Source organism: Thamnophis sirtalis, unplaced genomic scaffold (genome assembly GCF_051295495.1).
Source record: "Thamnophis sirtalis isolate CommonGarterSnake01/CBP01778 unplaced genomic scaffold, rThaSir2_p1.2 scaffold_7, whole genome shotgun sequence".
NCBI lineage: Eukaryota > Metazoa > Chordata > Lepidosauria > Squamata > Natricidae > Thamnophis > Thamnophis sirtalis.
In genome coordinates this window covers 46697473-46718854 of record NW_028261387.1, presented here as the reverse complement: position 1 = coordinate 46718854, position 21382 = coordinate 46697473, and the positions used below count along the sequence as shown (strand labels likewise).

Sequence of the window (21382 nt, the reverse complement as noted above, 5' to 3'; positions counted from 1 at the left end):
GTTTGAACTCACATCCTTTGCAGGGCAGTATTCCCAGAGCAAAAGTGCTTGCCGTACAGTATGAACATATCCTCTCTTCTTTTACTGGGCAGGGACTCTTAATTTGAAGGAATGCTCATGAATAATCGTTTAGATTTAGAAGGGGTGGGGATATATCGTCTCTTCCGCCGCTTGGATTTATCGACATTGTTGTTAAAAGTAGATTTCCAGGCTGCAGCGCTGATTCATTAACTGGGATCCTTCAGTGAATGTCGGTAAGTAGATCATGCAAATAATGGCCTTTCTGCATTTTTCTGTATAGTCTAGAATAGAAATCAATGTCGATCAGACCAAACTTCCCCATGCATATATTTAATTGCGGCCTGAAAGAAACGGAAAGTGTGAAATCGTTTTGAGATTTCTGCTCTTTAAAGCTCGATCGCATTACGTATTTGAGGCATGGAAAAAGTATCGGCGGAAAGGCTAAACATCACAAGGTAGAAATTTCCCCAGGACGATTGAAAGCGGCCATCAAAAAGAAAAATAAATAAATTATAGTGGGGGGGGGGGATGACCATGGTTCTCGGTTGGAGGGATTATCTTGCAATATTTCTTGCAAAGGGGAGGGGTCTGCAGGGGGCGGGGGGCTTCAAGGAGAAGCTCCAAGCGAGCAAGGATCTTGAGTTCGTTTTTCTTGCGATCCCTCCTTAAAAGATTCTCGGAGTTGGGCAGAGTCTGGACTCAGCAATGGCATTCCTTCTTCCAGGGCGATGCTCCTCCATGAAGAAAGAAAGCCCTTCCCAAGGTTAATGATATCGTACATTGCAGCTTTACTGGTATTGTTCTTTTTTTCATGGTTGTCTCCATAGAGATTTACTCTCACGTAATTCCGAGATGCAGGGGAAAAATACTATATTCGGATTCAAGGGGTTCATTCGTTTTTCTAGGGCGAATAATCTATCAATTTGGTGGTGTTATTCAACCGATATTCAGATAAACTGCTTTGGATATTAGGTTGTTTTTTTTTCTAGCAGTGAACAAATATAATTTAAGACGGAGGTTTTCAAACACTATTTTAACAATTAATTTACATTAATGAAAATTATGTGGGGATATTTTAAAATATGTGTCTTTTCTGTTATGTGAACATAAGCTAATCTGGCAAAACAAAAAAGATAGCAAGCATTTTAAAAATAAAAAGTAATCCGTTGTTTTTTAATTATCAATACAGACTAAGGCAGTGTTTTTCAACCTTTTTTGTGCAAAGGCACACTTTTTTCATGAAAAAAATCACGAGGCACACCACCATTAGAAAATGTTAAAAAAAATTAACTCTGTGCCTATATTGACTATATATAAAGTAATTTCCCACGGCACACCTTACACTATGTCACGGCACACTAGTGTGCCACGGCACAGTGGTTGAAAAACACTGGACTAAGGAATAGTAGCGAAATCTACTGTGTTGTGATAAACTAAGTGTACCATATTCCCAAATTGCTTGGTGCTGTGAAATCTGAGAAATAAATCAGAGAAGCAAAACGCTAAATCAGTTTCAATTCAACAAAATTGAAAGGAAACATTAAAAATGTCATGCTTGGCACATTACTCTGCTTTCTGCCACCTGAGCAGAACTATGCCTCAGATCCTGGTTAACAGGTAACATATTTAATCCTTAATACAAGGTTGGACAACTAGGTAAGGCAACTTTACAACCTGAGGACTTCAACTCCCAGAATTCCTGTCTCAACAGGACTGGCTACGGAATTCTGGGAGTTGAAGTCCACAGGTCATAAAGCTGTCGTAATTGCCTATCCTCTCCTCAGTGTCTTCTGTATTGATGAGCTCAAGAATGTTACACTTTTTCCTAAAACAATCTTACCTCCCCCGTGTCATCCAAGTCATTAATTACACATTTGAACAGAGCAGACCCAACATCACTCTTGGTGAATTTGGAGCTGATGTAGTCTCACTGCTAAGTAAAATATTTTCTGTCCAAAAGAAAATGCAGTATCACACGTCATTGTAACATATGAATCAGCATCTAGAGTACCACATCTCTAATCATCAGTTGGACCCATTAGTTTCTTCCAGGAAAAGACACACCGGGGAGTGCATATTAAATACAGTGATATTTTGTGTTGCATTAGTTGTAGTTTTAAATCCCCCGTGTCTATGTAAATCATGAATAATAAATAAATGCCAAGATAGTCTTCTATTGATATTCATGTACTATACATTCCCATTTCTTTTTCCATGACTCTTTAGACTTTTTTAGCATATGATTTTGCATATTCTAAAAATGAATTCTAAATTGCTGTTATTACATTTATAAATAATGTCTGTAAAGGATTTTCTAGTACTATACTACAGAGGATTTTGAAGCCCTTACAGCTGCCACCTCAAACTTGGATTTCACATGCTAGTTTGGCTGAGAACATTGCCACTTGCAGTGATATTTACATTAAAAATTGCAACAATTGATCATTTATCCCAATAAATAGATTTAAGATATTCACTTAATAGTCCACTCCCATTTCGCAAATAAAAGCATTTTCTTGCTGTTTTGTGATATGGATTCCCTATAGGTAAATCTTTGAGGATCAAGTGGGAGCTGCATGCTACACCTCTCCTAATACATTAATGTGGCAGAAGGGGAAACATTCACGCTTTCCAAGTTATTTTCAATGCTCAAAAATTTCCATCTAGTCTTCTGAAAAAGAGGAAGTTAATAATTTCTGCTTTCTGACAATTAAAACTTCCTTGGTGAAAAATGACTGTTCCTCAAACCTTGTCTTCCAAATAAATATGAAAAAAGCATTACATGTCTGGAAATATGTTCGCCATGCTACAAGTTGCTTGAAGCAAAAAAAGTTTTCTCCAGATGTTTTTTTTTTTTTAATTCACCTGTCCATATCTGTTGCTGTTTAAGTATTAATCTTGTTCTGGAAGAGTTGCTAGTTTGGTAGCGCTCTTCTTTTTAATTATATATCAACAGTATGGAAAATACCAGGAGAACAAAAGGAATCATCTTCTGGGCTTCTGTGGTTACAGAATGAGTAATGCTAGAAGGCTAAAAGATCAGTCATTATCCATCCATTATACAGTGGTCTGAATTGCTTACTTTTCTTTCTATATTTAGGTGAAGTTTGCATTTCTATTTCTTTCTTTTTATTCTTGCAGGGTTTCTTTTAATTTGTGTTAGTTTTTATCTTTTTAGTTGTAATGTTTAATAAAATCATTATAAAGAAATCTTAGTGCACCAAGAAAACTTTTTTCTAATATAAACAATCCCGGTCTCTAGGCGCAGTGGTGTCAAACTGTCGGCCCATGGGCCGGATGCGTCACATGCAGGCGATGCCTACTCCTTCGCAAATGGAAAAATGTCATGATACATTACGTGACGGTGACGAGTTCGACACCCATGTTCTAGAGGGACCTCCTTGGAAGAACCAGGTGTAAATGGCTTTCTTGGGTTGAAAAAGATTGGAGCCTCCCTAGTCCAGGGGTAGGTTCCTGCCAGTTCTAACCTCTTCTATAGAAGAGGTTCCACAAATCTACTGTGCTGTTTAGAACGGGTTCCAGCTCCCTCCCCCACACCCGTCCGCACCACGCTTGCGCCGCCTGCTGCTCACTGATTGGCTAGTTCACCAATAGCCCTGCCTGCCTCTAAGAGTCCTATCTAAACCTTAAAGTCTTAAAGCTGTCAAGTTTGAACACCCTTAGGTTTTTTTTTTCTAAAGGGTTAGGGGTGCAAGGGTTTTGTAACTTGACAGCTTTAAGACTTACGTGCTTCAAATGCCAGAGTTTCTGAGCCAACATTTTGGTTGCTAAGCAAGAGTGTTATTAAGTGAGTTTCACCACATTTAACAAGTTGGCCACGCCCACCCAGTCACAAGACTGAAGCCACTCCCACTCAGTCACATGGCCAGCAAGCCACTCCCACAAAGCAGGCCACACCTACAGAAGAGGTTCTAAAAAAAATTGAAACCCACCACTGCCCTGGTCCTAGAGTGGGTGGCAGATGCAGTTTCACAAGGGAAGCGCAGCACAAAGAAGACCCAATTCTAAAGGATGTATAGTGGCAAGTCTCTTTCGGGGGGGACAGTTATATTTGCCGGCACGGCAGCCCTCAGCCCCCAGCTTATTTTTGGCCTTCCAGAGGCCTGGGGGAGGCCATTTTCACCCTCCCCAGGCTTCAGGAAAGCCTCCAGTTAGGCCGTTTTTCACCTTCCCCAGGCTCCGGAGGCTTTCCTAAAGCCTGGGCAGGATGAAAAATGCCCCAATGGACAAACCGGAAGTTCGTTCCCAAACTTTTGGTTGGGCCATTGGGCCATTTTTCGCCCTGCCCAGGTTTCAGGAAAGCCATCAGAGCTTAGGGAGGGCAACCCCCTCCCACGGGGGCACGTGCACGCCTGCACAGGGGGGTATCATGCAGACATGCACAGGTGGGGGGGCATGCATGTACATGCAACAGCGTGCGCACGCACAATTTTGGCACACCTTTAGAAAAAGATTAGCCATCACTGGTATATATTGACCATCTTTAACACATAAGAAATGTATTTTTTTGGTGGTCTTTGCTTTTTTCTTCTCCATTTCATCTTTGGTTGTTTTTCTGCAGATACTTGCTATGGTGGGAAGTGTCTGTGGTGGCACAGTGGTTAGAATGCAGTATTGCAGGCTAACTCTGCCCACTGTCAGGACTTCGATGGTTGGCTGAAGGTTGACTCAGCCTTCCATCTTTCCGGGGTTGGTAAAATGAGGATCCAAATTGTTGGGGGCAATAGGCTGACTCTGTAAACTACCTAGAGAGGGCTGTAAAGAACTATGAGTCAATAAATAAGTGCTATTGCGAGTGCTACTTAGGCTATTTAGAAAGTCAATTACCAGAATATCTCCACCAACCTTCAAGGTCCTCCCTGGTAAGTGGCCTCTTGCCAGCTGTCTTTACCAGTGATAGGTCCCAATAGCAGTGCTTATATCTAAGGATATGTAGGTTCATCATCAATTTATTACCCTCTCCAATTTTCTCTAATAATACCCTCTTATTCTCCCAATAAGAGAAGCAAAAACAATGCCAGACTTAGTGTTGTTTTTTTCTTGCCAGTCTCTGTCTGGAAAGCTGGAAGGTGATTCTTTTTTAAAAAATTGTCTCCTGAATCCTTGTCAGTCTGAAAACTACTCAAAACAGAAGCACTGAGCTCTGGAACCAATTCTGTAATGGTTAGAAACATACCCTGATAGAAATGTAATATATAATGAAACACGAGTCTGCCTTTAATATTTCCATATTGGGAGAAAATATATCGTGAGAGGGCAAGCAAATCCCATTCAGTTTTTATGATAGAACTTAGAACTGTATATACTTTAGAAATAAAGCAGAATGATTTTTTTCCCAAGTTCTGTGCAGCAGCCTCCCTGCTCCCACTCCCAAATGCCGTTGCATTAATTTTAATAGTAGATATCTTGAAATGCCTGCATTTTTTTTTCAGGCCTCTGCATGTTCCAAAGCATTTCCTTCATATCATTTTTGGAAGCACGCACAGACCTAGCAACCATTTTCCTGTACACATTGTTCAAACTAAGTTGCCACATGCTTTGATGTGATTTTGGTTCAGCTTGTTGTTCAAACACAGCAATTGTGGTTCAATAAACCATAATTGATCAAGGCTTGGCATTAGCATGAAATCCGGCACTATTGTATATAGCAGGGATGGTTAACCTTTTAGGCACCGAGTGCCGAAACTGGAGTGTGTGTGTGTGCGCGGGCATGTGGGCACCAGAACCCGAAGAGAACAGCTGTCCGGCATATATGTGCATGACAGAACCCGGAAGAGCAGCTGGCCGCTGTGCGCATGTGCACTGGCCAGCTGCTCTCTTCCGGGTTCTGGAGCTCCGGCACGAAGACCAGTTGGCCGGCATGCATACGCAGACCGGAACCTGGAAGAGAGCAGCTGGCTGGTGTGCATGCCTGCAATGGAACCCAGACGAGCCGCTGGCAACGTCACCTGTGCCCACAGAGAGGGCTCTGTGTGCCATCTTTGGTACGTGTGCCATAGGTTCTCCATCAGGGGTATATAGTATAATACAAAGGACTGAATGTAGAATTCAAAAATACATTAAGAACATATCTTCCTTAAGTCAAGTTGCAAAAAAATGAAAATTTTGGGTTTGTTGGAACTTCATCAAGCAATATTAGGGTCTGATTGATTCTCAATTTCTGTAGCTAGTTAAGCCATACTGTAATTTGATGATGATTTTAAGTAGGAAGATGAAGAGCCAGAAAGGCAAATCCCTGGACCAAAATCTATGTAAGTTGCATGTTGTTTCTGAGTCATGCAGTGAAATGTGCTGTGTTGAGAAGAGAAATTAAACACATTCATATGTCAGCCACTGTCTCGTGATACTATTTACAGAACTGGATTTACTTTTAAATGTGAGTATGTCAATAGGACAGTTTTAGGTTGCTAATAAAAATGGTTAACTGGAGGATTAGAAAAACAAATAGATATTTCATTAGATTTACGGTATTGATCTTAAATATTGTTTAACAGCATTGTACATTTTTTACCTGCTAACTTAGAAACTTAAATGTTATTTGGTGTTCTAGTTAAAAGAGTCAGTTTAGTGTGATGATTAAGGCACCAGGCTAGAAACTGGTTGATTGTGAGTTATAGTCCTGCTTTAAGTACAAAGCCAGTTGTGTGACCTTGGGTCAGTCATCCACTCTCAGCCCTAAGAAGTTGGCAATGGCAAGTCATTTCTGAAATCCTCTTGTTAAGAGTCAAAACTAATTCAAGCCACCTATCTCCCCAAAAGACACTGTTTGCCATTTTGATTTCTTAGAGCCAAGAACTTGGGCTAAGAAGGTATAGGCAGCATTATACACTGCTCAAAAAAATAAAGGGAACACTTAAACAACACAATGTAACTCCAAGTCAATCACACTTCTGTGAAATCAAACTGTCCACTTAGGTAGCAACACTGATTGACAATCAATTTCACATGTTGTTGTGCACATGGAATAGACAACAGGTGGAAAGCATAGGCACTTAGCAAGACATCCCCAATAAAAGAGTGGTTCTGCAGGTGGTGACCACAGACGACTACTCAGTTACTATGCTTTCTGGCTGATGGTTTGGTCACTTTTGAATGCTGGCGGTGCTTTCACTCTAGTGGTAGCATGAGACGGAGTCTACAACCCACACAAGTGGCTCAGGTAGTGCAGCTTATCCAGGATGGCACATCAATGCGAGCTGTGGCAAGAAGGTTTGCTGTGTCTGTCAGCGTAGTGTCCAGAGCATGGAGGCGCTACCAGGAGACAGGCCAGTACATCAGGAGACATGGAGGAGGCCGTAGGAGGGCAACAACCCAGCGTCAGGACCACTACTTCTGCCTTTGTGCAAGGAGGGACAAGAGGAGCACTGCCAGAGCCCTGCAAAATGACCTCCAGCAGGCCACAAATGTGCATGTGGCTGCTCAAACGGTCAGAAACAGACTCCATGAGGGTGGTATGAGGGCCTGATGTCCACAGTGGGGGTTGTGCTTACAGCCCAACACCGTGCAGGACGTTTGGCATTTGCCAGAGAACACCAAGATTGGCAAATTCGCCACTGGCACCCTGTGCTCCACAGATGAAAGATTCACACTGAGCACATGTGACAGATGTGATAGGGTCTGGAGATGCCGTGGAGAATGTTCTGCTGCCTGCAACATCCTCCAGCATGACCGGTTTGGCAGTGGGTCAGTAATGGTGTGGGGTGGCATTTCCTTAGGGGGCCGCACAGCCCTCCATGTGCTCGCCAGAGGTAGCCTGACTGCCATTAGGTACCGAGATGAGATCTGCAGACCGTTTGTGAGACTATATGCTTGTGCAGTTGGCCTTGGCTTCCTCCTAATGCAAGACAATGCTAGACCTCATGTGGCTGGAGTGTGTCAGCAGTTCCTGCAAGATGAAGGCATTGATGCTATGGACTGACCTGCCTGTTCCCCAGACCTGAATCCAATTGAGCACATCTGGGACATCATGACTCGCTCCATCCACCAATGCCACATTGCACCACAGACTGTCCAGGAGTTGGGGGATGCTTTAGTCCAGGTGTAGGAGGAGATCCCTCAGGAGACCATCCGCCACCTCATCAGGAGCATGCCCAGGCGTTGTAGGGAGGTCATACAGGCACGTGGAGGCCACACACACTACTGAGCCTCATTTTGACTTGTTTTAAGGACATTACATCAAAGTTGGGTCAGCCTGTAGTGTTTTTTTCCACTTTAATTTTGAGTGTAACTCCAAATCCAGACCTCCATGGGTTGCTAAATTGGATTTCCAGTCATAATTTTTGTATGATTTTGTTGTCAGCACATTCAACTATGTAATGAACAAAGTATTTAATAAGAATATTTCATTCATTCAGATCTAGGATGTCTTATTGTTGTGTTCCCTTTATTTTTTTGAGCAGTATATGTAACAGAAAAGAGCCGAGGTGGTACAGTGGTTAGGGTGCAGTACTGCAGGCCACTTCAGCTGACTGTTATCTGCAGTTCAGCGGTTCAAATCTCACTGGCTCAAGGTTGACTCAGCCTTCCATCCTTCCGAGGTGGGTGAAATGAGGACCCAGACTGTGGGGGCAATTTGCTGGCTCAATTTACCAAAAATCTGTAAACCGCTTAGAGAGGGCTGAAAGCCCTATGAAGCGGTATATAAGTCTAATAAATAAATAAATAAATAAATTCATCACAAAAAAGGGAATTGATTTGCATTTATTTAATTTAGATATTTATTATTCCCATGTGCTATTTCTTCAAACAGCCAGGGACATAAGATTAATGAGGCTGCTTCACAAAAGTCACTTTCTTTTGGATGGTGTGCAAATCTGAATACTAGTGTCCATGTCTCTTGTTTAGTTTGCTGTGTGTAAACTGTTGAGAATCTGCTGGTAAACTTTCCAATAAGAACACATCTAGTAGAATAGATATTTTCACTACCTGAACATATGATGAGCATTGATGTTCTTCTCCCATTCATGTTTGTATGTAGAACAAGATCTTGTATGATATCAATGTTCATAGGTACCTGCTTGTTTGATTGATTAGATGCCACAAAGTCACTGCTGACTCCTAGCAACCACATGGATAGATTTTTTCTATGAAGATCTTTCAGATCTTCCAATGATGCACTTAGTATCAATGTAACACAGACTGTCCACCTTATTGCTGGCCATCCTTTTCTTCTCTTTCTATCCCCTTGCACAACATTAGAGTTGTCTCCAGAGAGCTAGATCTTTGTAAAATGTTTTGGTAAATGTAAAGGCCAAGTATGAAAGAAAAATATTGAGATTCTAAGAGGAAAAAAGTCATATGAAATAGTCCGCATGGTGAAGTGATTAGAGAGGCTTCCCCAGCTTGCTGCCTTCCAGTTTCCACATATGCTGTACCTTGTGCAGGCTAAACATATTTCATGAGCACCAAATTGAGTCAAGCTTAGATAAGAATATGCTGCTGAGACCACAGTCTAAGTTCCTGTTCAGGTTTTATTAGTTGATGATTTTGCCATCTATTGTTGGAAGCCATGAGCTATTGTTAAAATTTGGATAGTGGAATGAAGGCACAGAAAGTGAGTAGGAACATATCACACATATATGATAGTTAAAAGAGACTTTGGCACCTTGTCTTTGTTTTTATGGGTGATATGAAATTCCAGGGTTTATACTGCATCTTCATATATTTTCTACCTCTTTTGTATTAGCAAAGCATGCCGAAGGACCTCCAAGGGATGCCTATGGCCTTAAGCACCTGCATGTTGCTCAAAGAAAGAATAGACTGAGAGATTTTGTGGTGATGTAAATCCTTTTTTTCCCCCTTTCCTGTAGGACTGCTTTTCCAGCTGAATATTAGTCATGCCGGTGGAATGGAGAAATTGAGTAATCAAGAGCTTGAGAATTTAGCTTCTTCAACCCATGATCAGGACAAAGGCAGTGTGAAGCAGGGCAGTCACAGCATTAACATGTTTCCTTTGTGCAGAAATCATGGTAAGGACAAAATCAGTTTTTTTAAAAAAATAAAATAAAATGTACCACAAAACGTGGTCTTGCGTAGCTCTTTGGGATCAAGTTATTAATGGCCGCATTTCCACAAAATTTTTAACCAGTTGTTACCATACTGTGAATAAACCACTGTGGTGTGCATAACCCATTAGGTTATATTTGTCTCTTCTGGATAGGGTAAAACCTAAATAGATAAATTGTAATCAAATGAAATGAGCCAAGTGTGAAAACAAAGAGATTGCAGTTCTATCCCTAGATACATTCATACCAGCTGTGTGAAAATTCATATAATTATAGACACATGAATGCAGAGTGTGAATCAGTCTTCTGTCTGATCAAACTACTACATATCCTTAAACACTACATTTATTATGTAATCAACCTGCCTAGGACATGAACTGTACCAAAGATTGAGCCATTCACAATCTCCATCTGGACTCTTCCATCTTTTTTATATCATAAGAAAAAGTGTGGAACCATTTTGCATTGTTTTATATTAATTCAGCTTGAAGAATCTGCCTATAGGTATTCTAAACCAGTGATGCTTTTTCTTATGACATTGAGGCATTTCTGTATTAACCCATAATCAATGTATTAAATATAGTTTGATGGATGAAGTTGTGCCTGAAATCAGGAGGCTGTGATTTCAGTCCTAGGTAGTGGGAGATATTTCTGTCTCTGGACATAATGAGAATATATCTACTGTGAGCTTCACATAGGCATAAGGAAGGGCATCTGGCCAGTAAATGCTCATCTCCATTCAGTCATTCCAACTCCACCCTGATGCAGGGGATAACAGGGTTGTTAAAAGAAAAAACATGTATTAAATATAATTAACCTCATTAACCAGTTTGGTCTAGTAATTAAGGCATCAGGCTAGAAAGCCAGAGATTGAGTTTTAGTTTGTCTTAGCTATAAAAGTCAGCTGGGTAACTCTCTTTCAGCTCTCTAGCTCTCTCTCAGCCTAACCCAGCTCACAAAGTTGTAATTGTGGGGAAATAGAAGGAGGAAGGTGTATTGGGTATTCATTCTGCCTTGTTATTTATAAAAATAATAAAGATAAGATACAAATAAAACAATCACTTTGAGTTATAGGTGAACTTTTAAAATCTAATCATTGATCCAATTATTCAGATGCTGCTCATATCTGGTGTCTTTAGAAGAACAGCTCAGATCTGCTTTTCACCCAGCAAGTTCTCTATGTTCTAATGGCTTTGAATATGTCAATATTATTATTTTCTTCCCAGGAGGGAGTAAACGAAATCCAGGCTACTACAGTACACAAGAACAGTCTGGGAACAGTCCTAACAACATGAGCAATAGTCCACAACTCCAAGCCCCAGAGAAAGTCACTCTTATTGTAGATGGAGCAAGATTTGTTGTAAACCCACAAATTTTCATAGCCCATCCTGATACAATGTTGGGAAGGTAAGTGACTCCGAGGTGTTAAGAATTCCAGAAGCTGTTTGACATGCTTTCCTATCATAGAGATATGGCCATACTAAGCAGGTTTCTGAATGGTATATGTAAAATTATATCAAGTGCTTAGATCTAGTTTTTCTATTCAGTGTTAGCAATTCAATCACAATTTCTAGGCTTCAAAAAAATAAAAACTTTGTAAGAGTTAGATAATTTTCATGATAGTCCCCAATAACAGCTTGCTAATATAGAAATTATTCTTTACTTAAGTGGTCTTAATTTGATCTACCTACCTTAATTTCTTTCTGCTTTGTAGAATGTTTGGACCAGGACGAGAATATAACTTTACGCGTCCAAATGAAAAGGGCGAATATGAAATTGCAGAAGGCATCAGTTCTGCTGTTTTTCGGATTGTTCTGGTGAGGATGCAGAAGCAGAGCTATTTCTCCTATTTGTAAAGTTCCTATTCTTGCTTTCAACTTCAAGGGAATTCTGATTTTCCTGATAAGTATATTTTATTCTGTTTAGACTTCATTTTCCCTTTCATTTTTCTCCATTTAAGGGAGTCCATATCATTTTATTTGTTAGATTTATATCTATCTTCCCTCTAAGAGCTCACACAGTTGCTTAGGGAATCTTGGTGCATTTTATTCCCACAAAATCAACCCTATTAGGTAGGTTAGGCTGAGGTAGAGTGACCGAGCCAAAATCACTCGGTGAGTTACAGTGGTTAAGAGCAGACCTGAACCTGGATCTGTCCGCTTCTAATACATTAGATGGATTGCTCTCCAAGATATATTGGGCTTTGAATCCCAAATCCACATAGGAAAAGACTTGGAATTCTGGGAGTAGAATTCAACTCACCTAGCAAACACAAAGTCAAAGTTGAAAATGATATGTGCACACACACACACAGACATACACACATATATAATCTCATATTTTTGTCAAATGATTTATTCTGTATTCATTATTCAAGGAGGAAGGAAGAATATAACCCTATTAATGGTCAGCTTTTAAAAATAATATAGAAAACAATTGTCATTATGTACCAACTGTATGTAAAGCATAACCATATGCCTAAACTATCATTAGATGATCGATTGCCTGTGCATGCTATTTTGAATGTTTTTGATGGAGAAACGTATTAATAATAATATTTTATCCCTTTTCAGGATTATTACAAAACTGGAATCATTCACTGTCCTGATGGAATTTCTATTCCTGATCTCAGAGACACTTGTGACTATCTTTGCATCAATTTTGATTTCAACACAATCAAGTGTCAAGATTTAAGTAAGTATAACAGCATTTATAAGGGACGCGGTGGCTCAGTGGCTAAGACGCTGAGCTTGTAGATCAGAAAGGTCGGCAGTTCGAATCCCTAGTGTCACGTAATGGGGTGAGCTCCGGTTACTTGTCCCAGCTTCTGCCAACGTGGCAGTTCAAAAGCATGTAAAAATGCAAGTAGAAAAATAGAGACCACCTTTGGTGGGAAGGTAACAGTGTTCCAAGTGCCTTTGGCGTTTAGTCATGCCGGCCACATGACCACGGAGACATCTTCAGACAGCGCTGGCTCTTTGGCTTTGAAACAGAGATGAGCACCATCCCCTAGAGTTGGGAACGACTAGCACATACAGTATGTGCGAGGGAAACCTTTACCTTTAACAGCATTTATAACAGCCTTCCGCACACAAGTGCTCTCCAGATATGCTATCTTCAGCTCTAGAGTCTTATAGCCATCATGGTCCATTGATCATACTGGCTAGCATTTTGAAAGTTAAGGCCCAGTCCCTTTTGGAGAGATTTAAAGTAAGGAACACTCACATAAGGGACAAATGCATCAATTCTCTATACATTTATATGCTTTTAGGTTTTGTGCTAGATCTTGCTGTTGAGATGATATGATATGCGACTAATAGAGTTAGATGTATAACATTCAGCCATATTCAGGAAAGCCATATATCTTATTTCCTTAGGTGCATTATTGCATGAACTGTCCAATGATGGGGCTCATAAGCAGTTTGATGGCTATTTGGAAGAGTTAATCCTACCAATAATGGTTAGTAGTGCTAAAAAAGGAGAGCGTGAATGTCATATTGTCGTATTAACGGATGAAGACATAGTGGACTGGGATGAAGACTATCCACCTCCAATGGGGGAAGAATATTCACAAAGTAAGTTTTAAATATTTTTAAATGTTACATAAAATAATTTTTAAAGTAAAAATAATATTGCGCTTTTATAAAGAAAATCTCTGTTGGTGTCTTGTACAAGTATCAATTTCCAAGGATCTGGGCATCCCAATATACAGTTAAGAATATAAAAATCATATTGATTGTGACATACTACACTGCTGAATGTAAAATTGTATGTTTAAGGCCATATACCAGTGATGGCAAACCTATGGCATGCGTTTTTGAGTCTGCTGCGCATGCTTGGGAGCTGGGGCACACCCAGAAGATGCACAAGTATTCATGGGGGGTGGGATGCGCATGCGGGGGCACGTGCGGGGGGAGTCACGTGCGCATGTGTGGGGACAGGGCGCACATGGGCGCATATGCATGCACAGGGGTGGGTACGCACACAGGGTTGTACCCGCATTGCATTATGGGTGTGCGTGTACGCACACGCTTTCGGCACTCTGTGCCAAAAAGGTTAGCCATCACTGCCATAAACTATTATAAATTGCATAATAGAATCCTTGAAATAAATGTACAATTTTAGTTTATTAATTGCTTGGGTGATAGATAATTTTCTTGCTTACAGGAATATTACAATGTTTCTTTTAACAGCAGTATTTTTCCATGGGGAAAATGCAGTGCTTCCTGAAGTTTCTGCACTGCTATTTTAAATGCTTTGTAAAATATGATTATGGAAGTGATATGGGTATAAAATGCCTTGCAATCAGACAGGGAGATGCGTGGCATATGAACCAATCAACCGAACAAAGCACCAGGCTAGAAAGTAGATTGTAAGTTCAAGTGCTGCCTTAACCATGAAGGCCAACTAGATGTCTTTGGCCCAGTCATTCTCTCTCAGTCCAGCCCATGTTACAGGGTTGTTGTTGCGGATAAAAAAGAGGAAGAAGGTGCCTCCTGCCTATTGGATGAAGGCAGGATGCAAATAAATAATAAAAAGCCGTACCCGAGTGGAGCAATGAAGAAATATGAATATATAAATCAATGCATTGAAAAACTTCATAGGCTCTTAGTGGATATGGTGCCATGTCTATCAGACCTGGAAGCCATCTTTTAAATTTGGGCCTTCAGGCCTGCTACATCTTCTATTGTGGGGAAAATGGGAAGGGGGATTATTGAGAGTATGGGTGATATATATTCAAAATAACATTCTTTTCTCAGAGAGTCAAGGCCACCTTGCCTGTGCAGCTGCAATGAGGTGACTGGGAGGCAGTTTTGGATGGTGCCTGATTGGATCATGTGATGGACATGTGGGTGCTGGGCAGGGATTTTCAGATTCGGGTTTTCCCAGATGTGCCAATATGACATCTCTAATAAAGTGGAACTTTGAGGAAACTCAAGCCTCTGACTCTTCTTTTGTTGGTGGTGTTCCTTGGAACCCTGACATTAACCCGAATCTGAAAGTTGGGGGGGGGGGTGTTACTTGGAACCCTGACAGTGTCTACATTGCATTGCAAAGCCAACAGCAGGGTGGCAAAGACATAATGGTGGCATCTGTTCAGATGCCTTTCCAGATGTGACCTTGGAAGAAAGTTACTAACCCATTGAATGATGGATCGTGAGTGAGGGATGAGAGTTGCTGTAGAACACTAGCAGCTTGAAAAACAAGATGACAAGTAAGATACTTAAACTACTTTGGGGGGTTTAAAAAAAAGATAAATTCTAAGTAAAACATTCACAAACTAAAGGCTATTACAAGCTTCATGAGCAAGATGCAAAATCAACGAAATGGGAAGGGAATGAGAGAGAAGCTTCATCAAGGCGGCAGTATTGCTTGGCAGAGCAGAAAGAGGTTGAGGCAAGAATTTGCTCCAGGGAAAATAAATCACATTGCGGTTGCTGAACCACAGCAAGACTTTTCTGAGAAAAGCAGGAACTTCGTAATTTAAGGGAAAGAAGTAAACATTTCTGCTTTTACAGAAATAAGAGCAAGGAAAGAAATAGAAATTGTATCTGAGAGGGAAGCCTTTTGACATTATGAAGCTGCCAGTCTTCCTTGTTAGTATAGGGCAGCAATGGCAAACCTTTTTTGGCTCGCGTGACATAAGCGGGGGGAGCGGTGGGGTCGTGTGTGGGCATGCTACACCCATAATGCAATGCACACACCCCCAGTGCATATGCGCGCATCACAGGCACTCCCCCCCCCATTATTTGCATGCTTTTTTTCACCCTCCCCAGGCTTCAGAGGCTTTATAGGAGCCTGGGGAAGGCGAAAAAAGCCTCCCCCGCCTCCCTGGAGGCCCTCCGCAACCTTCAGGGACCTTCAAGAGGCTTCCCTGAAGGCTCCGGAGGACTAAAAACGACCCTATGAGCATCCTCCAGAGCCTTCAGGAAAGCCTCCTGAAGGTCTCTGGAGGGCTTAAACCGACCCTATGAGCAAATCGGAAGTCCTTTCCCGAACTTCCGGTTTGCCCATAGGGCTGGTTTTTTGCGCTCCGGAGTCTTCAAGGAAGCTCCTGAAGCCTCCAGAGGGCCTCCAGTGGGGGGAAGGCTGTTTTCGCCCTCCCCAGGCTCCCTTAAAGCATTTGGAGCCTGGGGAGGGAGAAAAATGGCTTTAAAAAAAAGGCTGAACTCAGCTGGCCAGTGCGTGCATGCCTCACATGCCCTGACAAATGGCTCCACGTGCCACTTGTGGCATGTGTGCCATAGGTTCACCATCCCTGGTATACGATCTTTGAAAATCACCTGTATTTTCAACTATTTTTGAAAATTTATGAAAAAAAAGTTGCCCAATTATTGTTTGTCTCAGCAAATTTAATAATAGCTGCTGTACTCATGTTCATTAATTAATGTGGCTTTTTTTTCTCACCTCCAAGTTCTGTATAGTTCTAAACTCTACAGATTCTTCAAGTACATTGAGAATCGGGATGTTGCAAAAACTGTTTTGAAAGAACGTGGCCTCAAAAACATAAGAATTGGCATTGAAGGTATGTAAAGTGTTTCCTAAGTAATACAAACTGTTAAAAAAGGAAAGCAATTTACTGTTTTTATTAGTTAGCCCTATGTAGTTTTGTTGATTGCTTAATGATACATTTTGCTGAGGTCTTTGGAATAATCCACCCAGTCAGTTCCTGACAAACCCTTAACATTCCTTGCCTATTTCTTAAGTTTTCCATGAGGATGGGGTGGGTGGATGTTATTTAAAGTCTGCTCCTCCCTTCTGAAATTAGCAGCAGCAACCTGACTCAAGGCCAAGCTAGACATATAGTTCAGTTTTGTGTACTGAACACATGAGTCAGTTCCATTTGTATTTTCAGTGCTGAGAAAGTCTCTTCTTTATGTCAGTCTTTTTCAGTCTAGTCTCTGCCTCAAGATGTCTTGGGATCAATCCTCGCAGGCCAAATGGCCTCCTTTTTAGGATATTATCCTTTTAGGAATATTTATTACTTGAAGAAATAATTAAGCTTACACATAGGGATTGGAGTTGGCCGGGGGCGGGGAGTTTGGGACGATAGTTATACCTGAATAACTGTGTTTCAGAGCATGCAGTGGCTCAGTGGCTAAGACGCTGAGGTTGTCAATCAGAAAGTTCGGCAGTTCAAAAGCACGTAAAAATGCAAGTAGAAAAATAGGGACCACCCTTGATGGTAACAACATTCTGTGTACATTCGGCATTTAGTCATGCCGGCCACATGACCATGGAGACATCTCCAGATAATGCTGACTCTTCGGCTTAGGAATGGAGATGAGCACTGCCCCCTAGAGTCAGGAACAACTAGCACATATGTGAGAGGGGAACCTTTACTTTTACCTTTTAACTGTGTTTCAGGTTATCCCACTTGTAAGGAGAAAGTGAAAAAGAGGCCTGGAGGGCGCTCTGAAGTTATCTACAACTATGTTCAACGTCCATTCATCCAGATGTCTTGGGAAAAGGAAGAAGGAAAAAGTCGGCATGTTGATTTCCAGTGTGTTAGAAGCAAATCTCTAACAAACCTTGTAATGGCAGGTGAAGACATAGCAGAAGACCAAGAGGTTATGATGCATCACCCTCCCCAGGTAGACGAGCTTGATCGATTAAATGCACCACACTCTCAAATGGATGCTAATGAAGTGGCAGATTAATTAAGCAGCACAAATGGCTCTCAAATGGACTTCACTGAGCTTTTGGGTGGGGACTTAATGCCCAACTCAGAGCTGAATTTTCTTGTCATGGTTGCTATGGTTTCCAAATATAGTCTCTTCAAGCCCAGAGGACTTTTTTTAAAAACAAATTTGCTTCTTGTGGGTCCCAAGCATTCTCTTAGGAGGATTGGAAACCTGAGGATTGAGCTAACATTTATCCCTGTAGCTAAATAAATGCATTGGAACTAAAAGAATGGGAACCTATTTTCAACTCACTTGAATTGAAAGGATTGATTATGTGACATCAAGTCATTTTCTATTCCTACCACTTAGATTTTCTCCATGATGATCTGTCCCAAATTTCTTTGTTCAACTCTCCCAACAGTGCACTCCCAATGCCCCTGGCAACTGCCCATCCATCTTGCTACTGGTTGCCCTCCTCTTCTCTTTTCCTTCCTGCTTTCCCAGCATTAGAGCTTTTTCTTGAAAGACTTTGTGTGAAATATTAGAAGTGGCATAGTTTGACTCTGGTCGTTTGTGCCTCAAGTGATAAAGTCTACATTGAGCTGTTTGATATTCCATTGAATTGGAAGGAATGCAACATAAAAAATGTCTTAAAGTCTTCATTAACATTAATCTACACAGACTCAGTTTTAAAAGGTACCATATCATAAAGGATTCCATTGTGGTATTACAGTCATTATCAGTATCATAGCAATGAGTTTGGTAACCCTTCATCCTCCATTATCTGGCTGAAGTAGATATTTATAGACAAAACATCACACCTACGATGCATGCACTTTTGTCGCTTTCTGTTCAGTTTCCTAATATTGACATAACAGCTCAGAAAGGAAGATCAGACGCACTTACCAAGGTAAGCACCAACAGGGAGAAATTGGAATCTGTGGGTGCCCAGTGAACCACTCAAATTATTTACAAGGAAAGAACCAGCCCTACTTTACATATATGCCTGAGTTGTGCTTACTTACTGGAAATAAGCTACTGGGATACAAAAGAAAGTACCACTTGCAGAAAACAATGCATAATCTTGGGCTCAAACATTCAAGCAGTAACACTGGAGGAACGAAGATGGCTGAACATTCCCTCCCCTCAAAGCAAAGGCTGCAAAGCAACATTTCTTGAATGGAAAAAACTTCCTTGTGGAAGTATTCCACAGCATTTTTAAGGAAGTGACTCTTGCAGGAAAACCTGCGCTACAGCAGCTATCATTTGAGTCTTGAGTCTGGAAAATGCTTTGTGGTTGTTCCATATAATCCGTCCTCTTGGCTAAAGATATTGATCTTTGATACTAGCAAGGATGTCAGCTTTGTCATCACTTCTCAGCATTTTGGCTAATATCAATTGCAGGAGTAAGTTTCCTATCCTGTTTTTCCGAAAATAAGACCTCCCTGGATAATAAGCCCAGTCAGGCTTTTGAGTGCATGCGCTAAAATAAGCCCACCCTGAAAATAATCCCTCCCCAGAAATATTGCAACACAGCAGCAGCCATGAGGTGACCACGCCTACTGCACCTCAAAAATAATAAGACTTCCCTGAAAATAAGGCCAAGCACGTATTTCTAGGGTCAAAAGAAAATAAGACCCTGTCTTATTTTTGGGGAAACACAATAGCTGTCTCAGCATTGTGGGACAATTACGCTGCTTGAGGCTGGCCCTTAAAATAATCGATTGGGAAACATAATCAGCAGGATCAGTAGAAAATTATATATTGCATGGCTCCTCAGATTCGTATTCTGCAATTCACCAAAATGATGAGTTTTTGTGATCCCCTTCCCCCATTAACAACTCATTTCATTGGGATTCTGGTTGGGCAATAAATAATAAAACCTTTTAATGATTAAAATTGATTTCATGTATCAAATCAAACCATGATAAAACTTTACATTTATAGTCAGAACAAGCGTGGAATTCACTTATGTTTACCACTGGTTCACAACTGAGCATGCAGGCCCACGCTGTGCACCTTCCACGTATGCATGCAGCCTTCTAAGCATGCACTTTGCTCGCGCATTGTGTGCACGCATGCACGGTGTCGAAAATGAGGCTACATAGGATGTTTTGGCAGTTCGACCAGTTTGGGCGAACTAGTCCAAACCGGCTAAATACCACCTCTAGTCAGAACAGTAAGGAGATCCCCACTTCTATGAATGAATGCCAAAGTTAATATTATGGGGAAAAGGTTTTTTTTTCTTTCCGTTCAATTATAATTTGCCTTCTTATAATTTGAAATGATTATAGAGCGTCTTGCACTCTGGAATGATGGAGAACCAGTCTTGTCCTTTTCATTCAGGTACAGTATTCCTTCAGGTACAAGAATATTGTCATACCTCCCTGCCCCCTTTTCTTTTTTTTTTCCACAGCTAAGCATTCCTAATTCCTAAATCTTCTTTTGTAATAAGACTTGGTTTCTAATCTGCTGCTAATTCTAATTTCCCTTTCTGAATCAGTTTATCTAAATCTTTTTTAAACTGTGGTACCTAGAAGTAGATGCCGTAGTCAATATTGGGATCAGTGAGGGCAAAATCTTATGCAAGCCACATTGCAAACTAAGTTTGAATATGGAGTACAATTAGCTCAGATTAAATATTTCCTTGGAGGCCAATCATCTAGACAAATTTGGCAATTTCTAAATTGGTTGACATTTTTTCCCAATTTTCCAATGCGAGTAATGCAAATTTGGTTAAGATATCTTATGTACTCCGTGTTATTTACATGTTGATGGGCTGTTCAACTGTCCCAGAAAGTATGAATAATGGTGAAGGGTGCAGAAACATCTGGTTCAGCAACATCTGGAGGCCATAGCTTTTTTGGACCAAGAAAAATTTGCTGTAGCAGATAAAAAGCAATGATTGTGCCATTGATCCAGATCCAAATCACAATGTTAGGAAAATCATGGTTTCAGTGGGTACAGACCTTACCTGAATCTAACTCACTGAATAGATAAAATAAAAAGTAATTTTTAAATTAAAACAATGACAAATTCAAGTCTGTGAAGTTTAGGCTCATTTTATCCCAGTGAATTGAATAATCACCTATTTCGTATGCAAAGGCCAGCAGCATTCTTGTGGAACCACTCTGATCAGTAGAGTGAGCATTAGAGGCAGTACAGTTCAAAAGTTATTCACACAGATTTATTCTAAAAATATATTTCTTAATTGATGCGTTTATTTTCCCCTCCCATTGCATTTGAGCAAATGGAAAATTTCAATTCAGGAGTAATCACCACCTTATTTTTTTATTATTGTGATTTAGTTTATAATTTAATTCAATGCTTAGCATTTATAAGATCATGCTGTTTCAGTGTTTTTTGTAAGTTATTTTATATACTTCTTCATAGACTTTATTAAAGTACTTTTTAATCTATTTTCCTGTGACTTTTCTTTTTATGCCTTCTCAACCATGGAGCATCAGTGAAATTGCATGTATTTGTATCTATACTCACTTAATAGGCTCCACCTAGGTGTGCACATAGAAACAAGGTACAATATATCCACCATTGATGTTACAAAGTCTAAATGCTGCAGTATAATTTTTATCACATGTGAGCCAGATTTGGTTATAATCAAAATGGTTTACACAGTATCCCTCTAAAAATTCCCTCATTCTCATTGTAACAAAAAAGGTTTACCAGTATATGGACAACTATAGTTTTCCT

The 21382-nt window shown here is 40.6% G+C and overlaps 1 protein-coding gene across 3 annotated transcripts; it reads left to right on the top strand.

Moving 5' to 3' along the window:
• Positions 1-129: 129 nt before the first annotated feature.
• On the top strand, positions 130-21090 carry KCTD20 (potassium channel tetramerization domain containing 20). Of its 3 annotated transcripts, XM_014056581.2 has the most exons (9): positions 150-254; positions 746-815; positions 9852-10010; positions 11273-11453; positions 11761-11863; positions 12620-12740; positions 13424-13621; positions 16462-16572; positions 17415-21090. In XM_014056581.2, exons 3-9 carry the CDS (start codon positions 9890-9892, stop codon positions 17705-17707), a joined length of 1128 nt encoding a protein of 375 aa, XP_013912056.2. In that variant the 5' UTR covers positions 150-254; positions 746-815; positions 9852-9889; the 3' UTR covers positions 17708-21090. The 3 variants fall into 3 exon arrangements, with proteins under 3 accessions (XP_013912055.2, XP_013912056.2, XP_087576042.1); XM_014056580.2 differs by lacking the exon at positions 746-815 and having other exon boundaries at positions 130-254; XM_087719916.1 differs by lacking the exons at positions 150-254; positions 746-815 and adding an exon at positions 454-476.
• The last annotated feature ends 292 nt before the right edge of the window (positions 21091-21382 follow it).

Bases quoted from the DNA above. Each gene is read 5' to 3' on its own strand.
- KCTD20 (XM_014056580.2), top strand. From the start codon at position 9,890: ATGGAGAAATTGAGTAATCAAGAGCTTGAGAATTTAGCTTCTTCAACC. The intron at 11,454-11,760 runs GTAAGTGACTCC...TCTGCTTTGTAG, and splicing joins CCTGATACAATGTTGGGAAG to AATGTTTGGACCAGGACGAG. The intron at 13,622-16,461 runs GTAAGTTTTAAA...CTCACCTCCAAG, and splicing joins GGGGGAAGAATATTCACAAA to TTCTGTATAGTTCTAAACTC.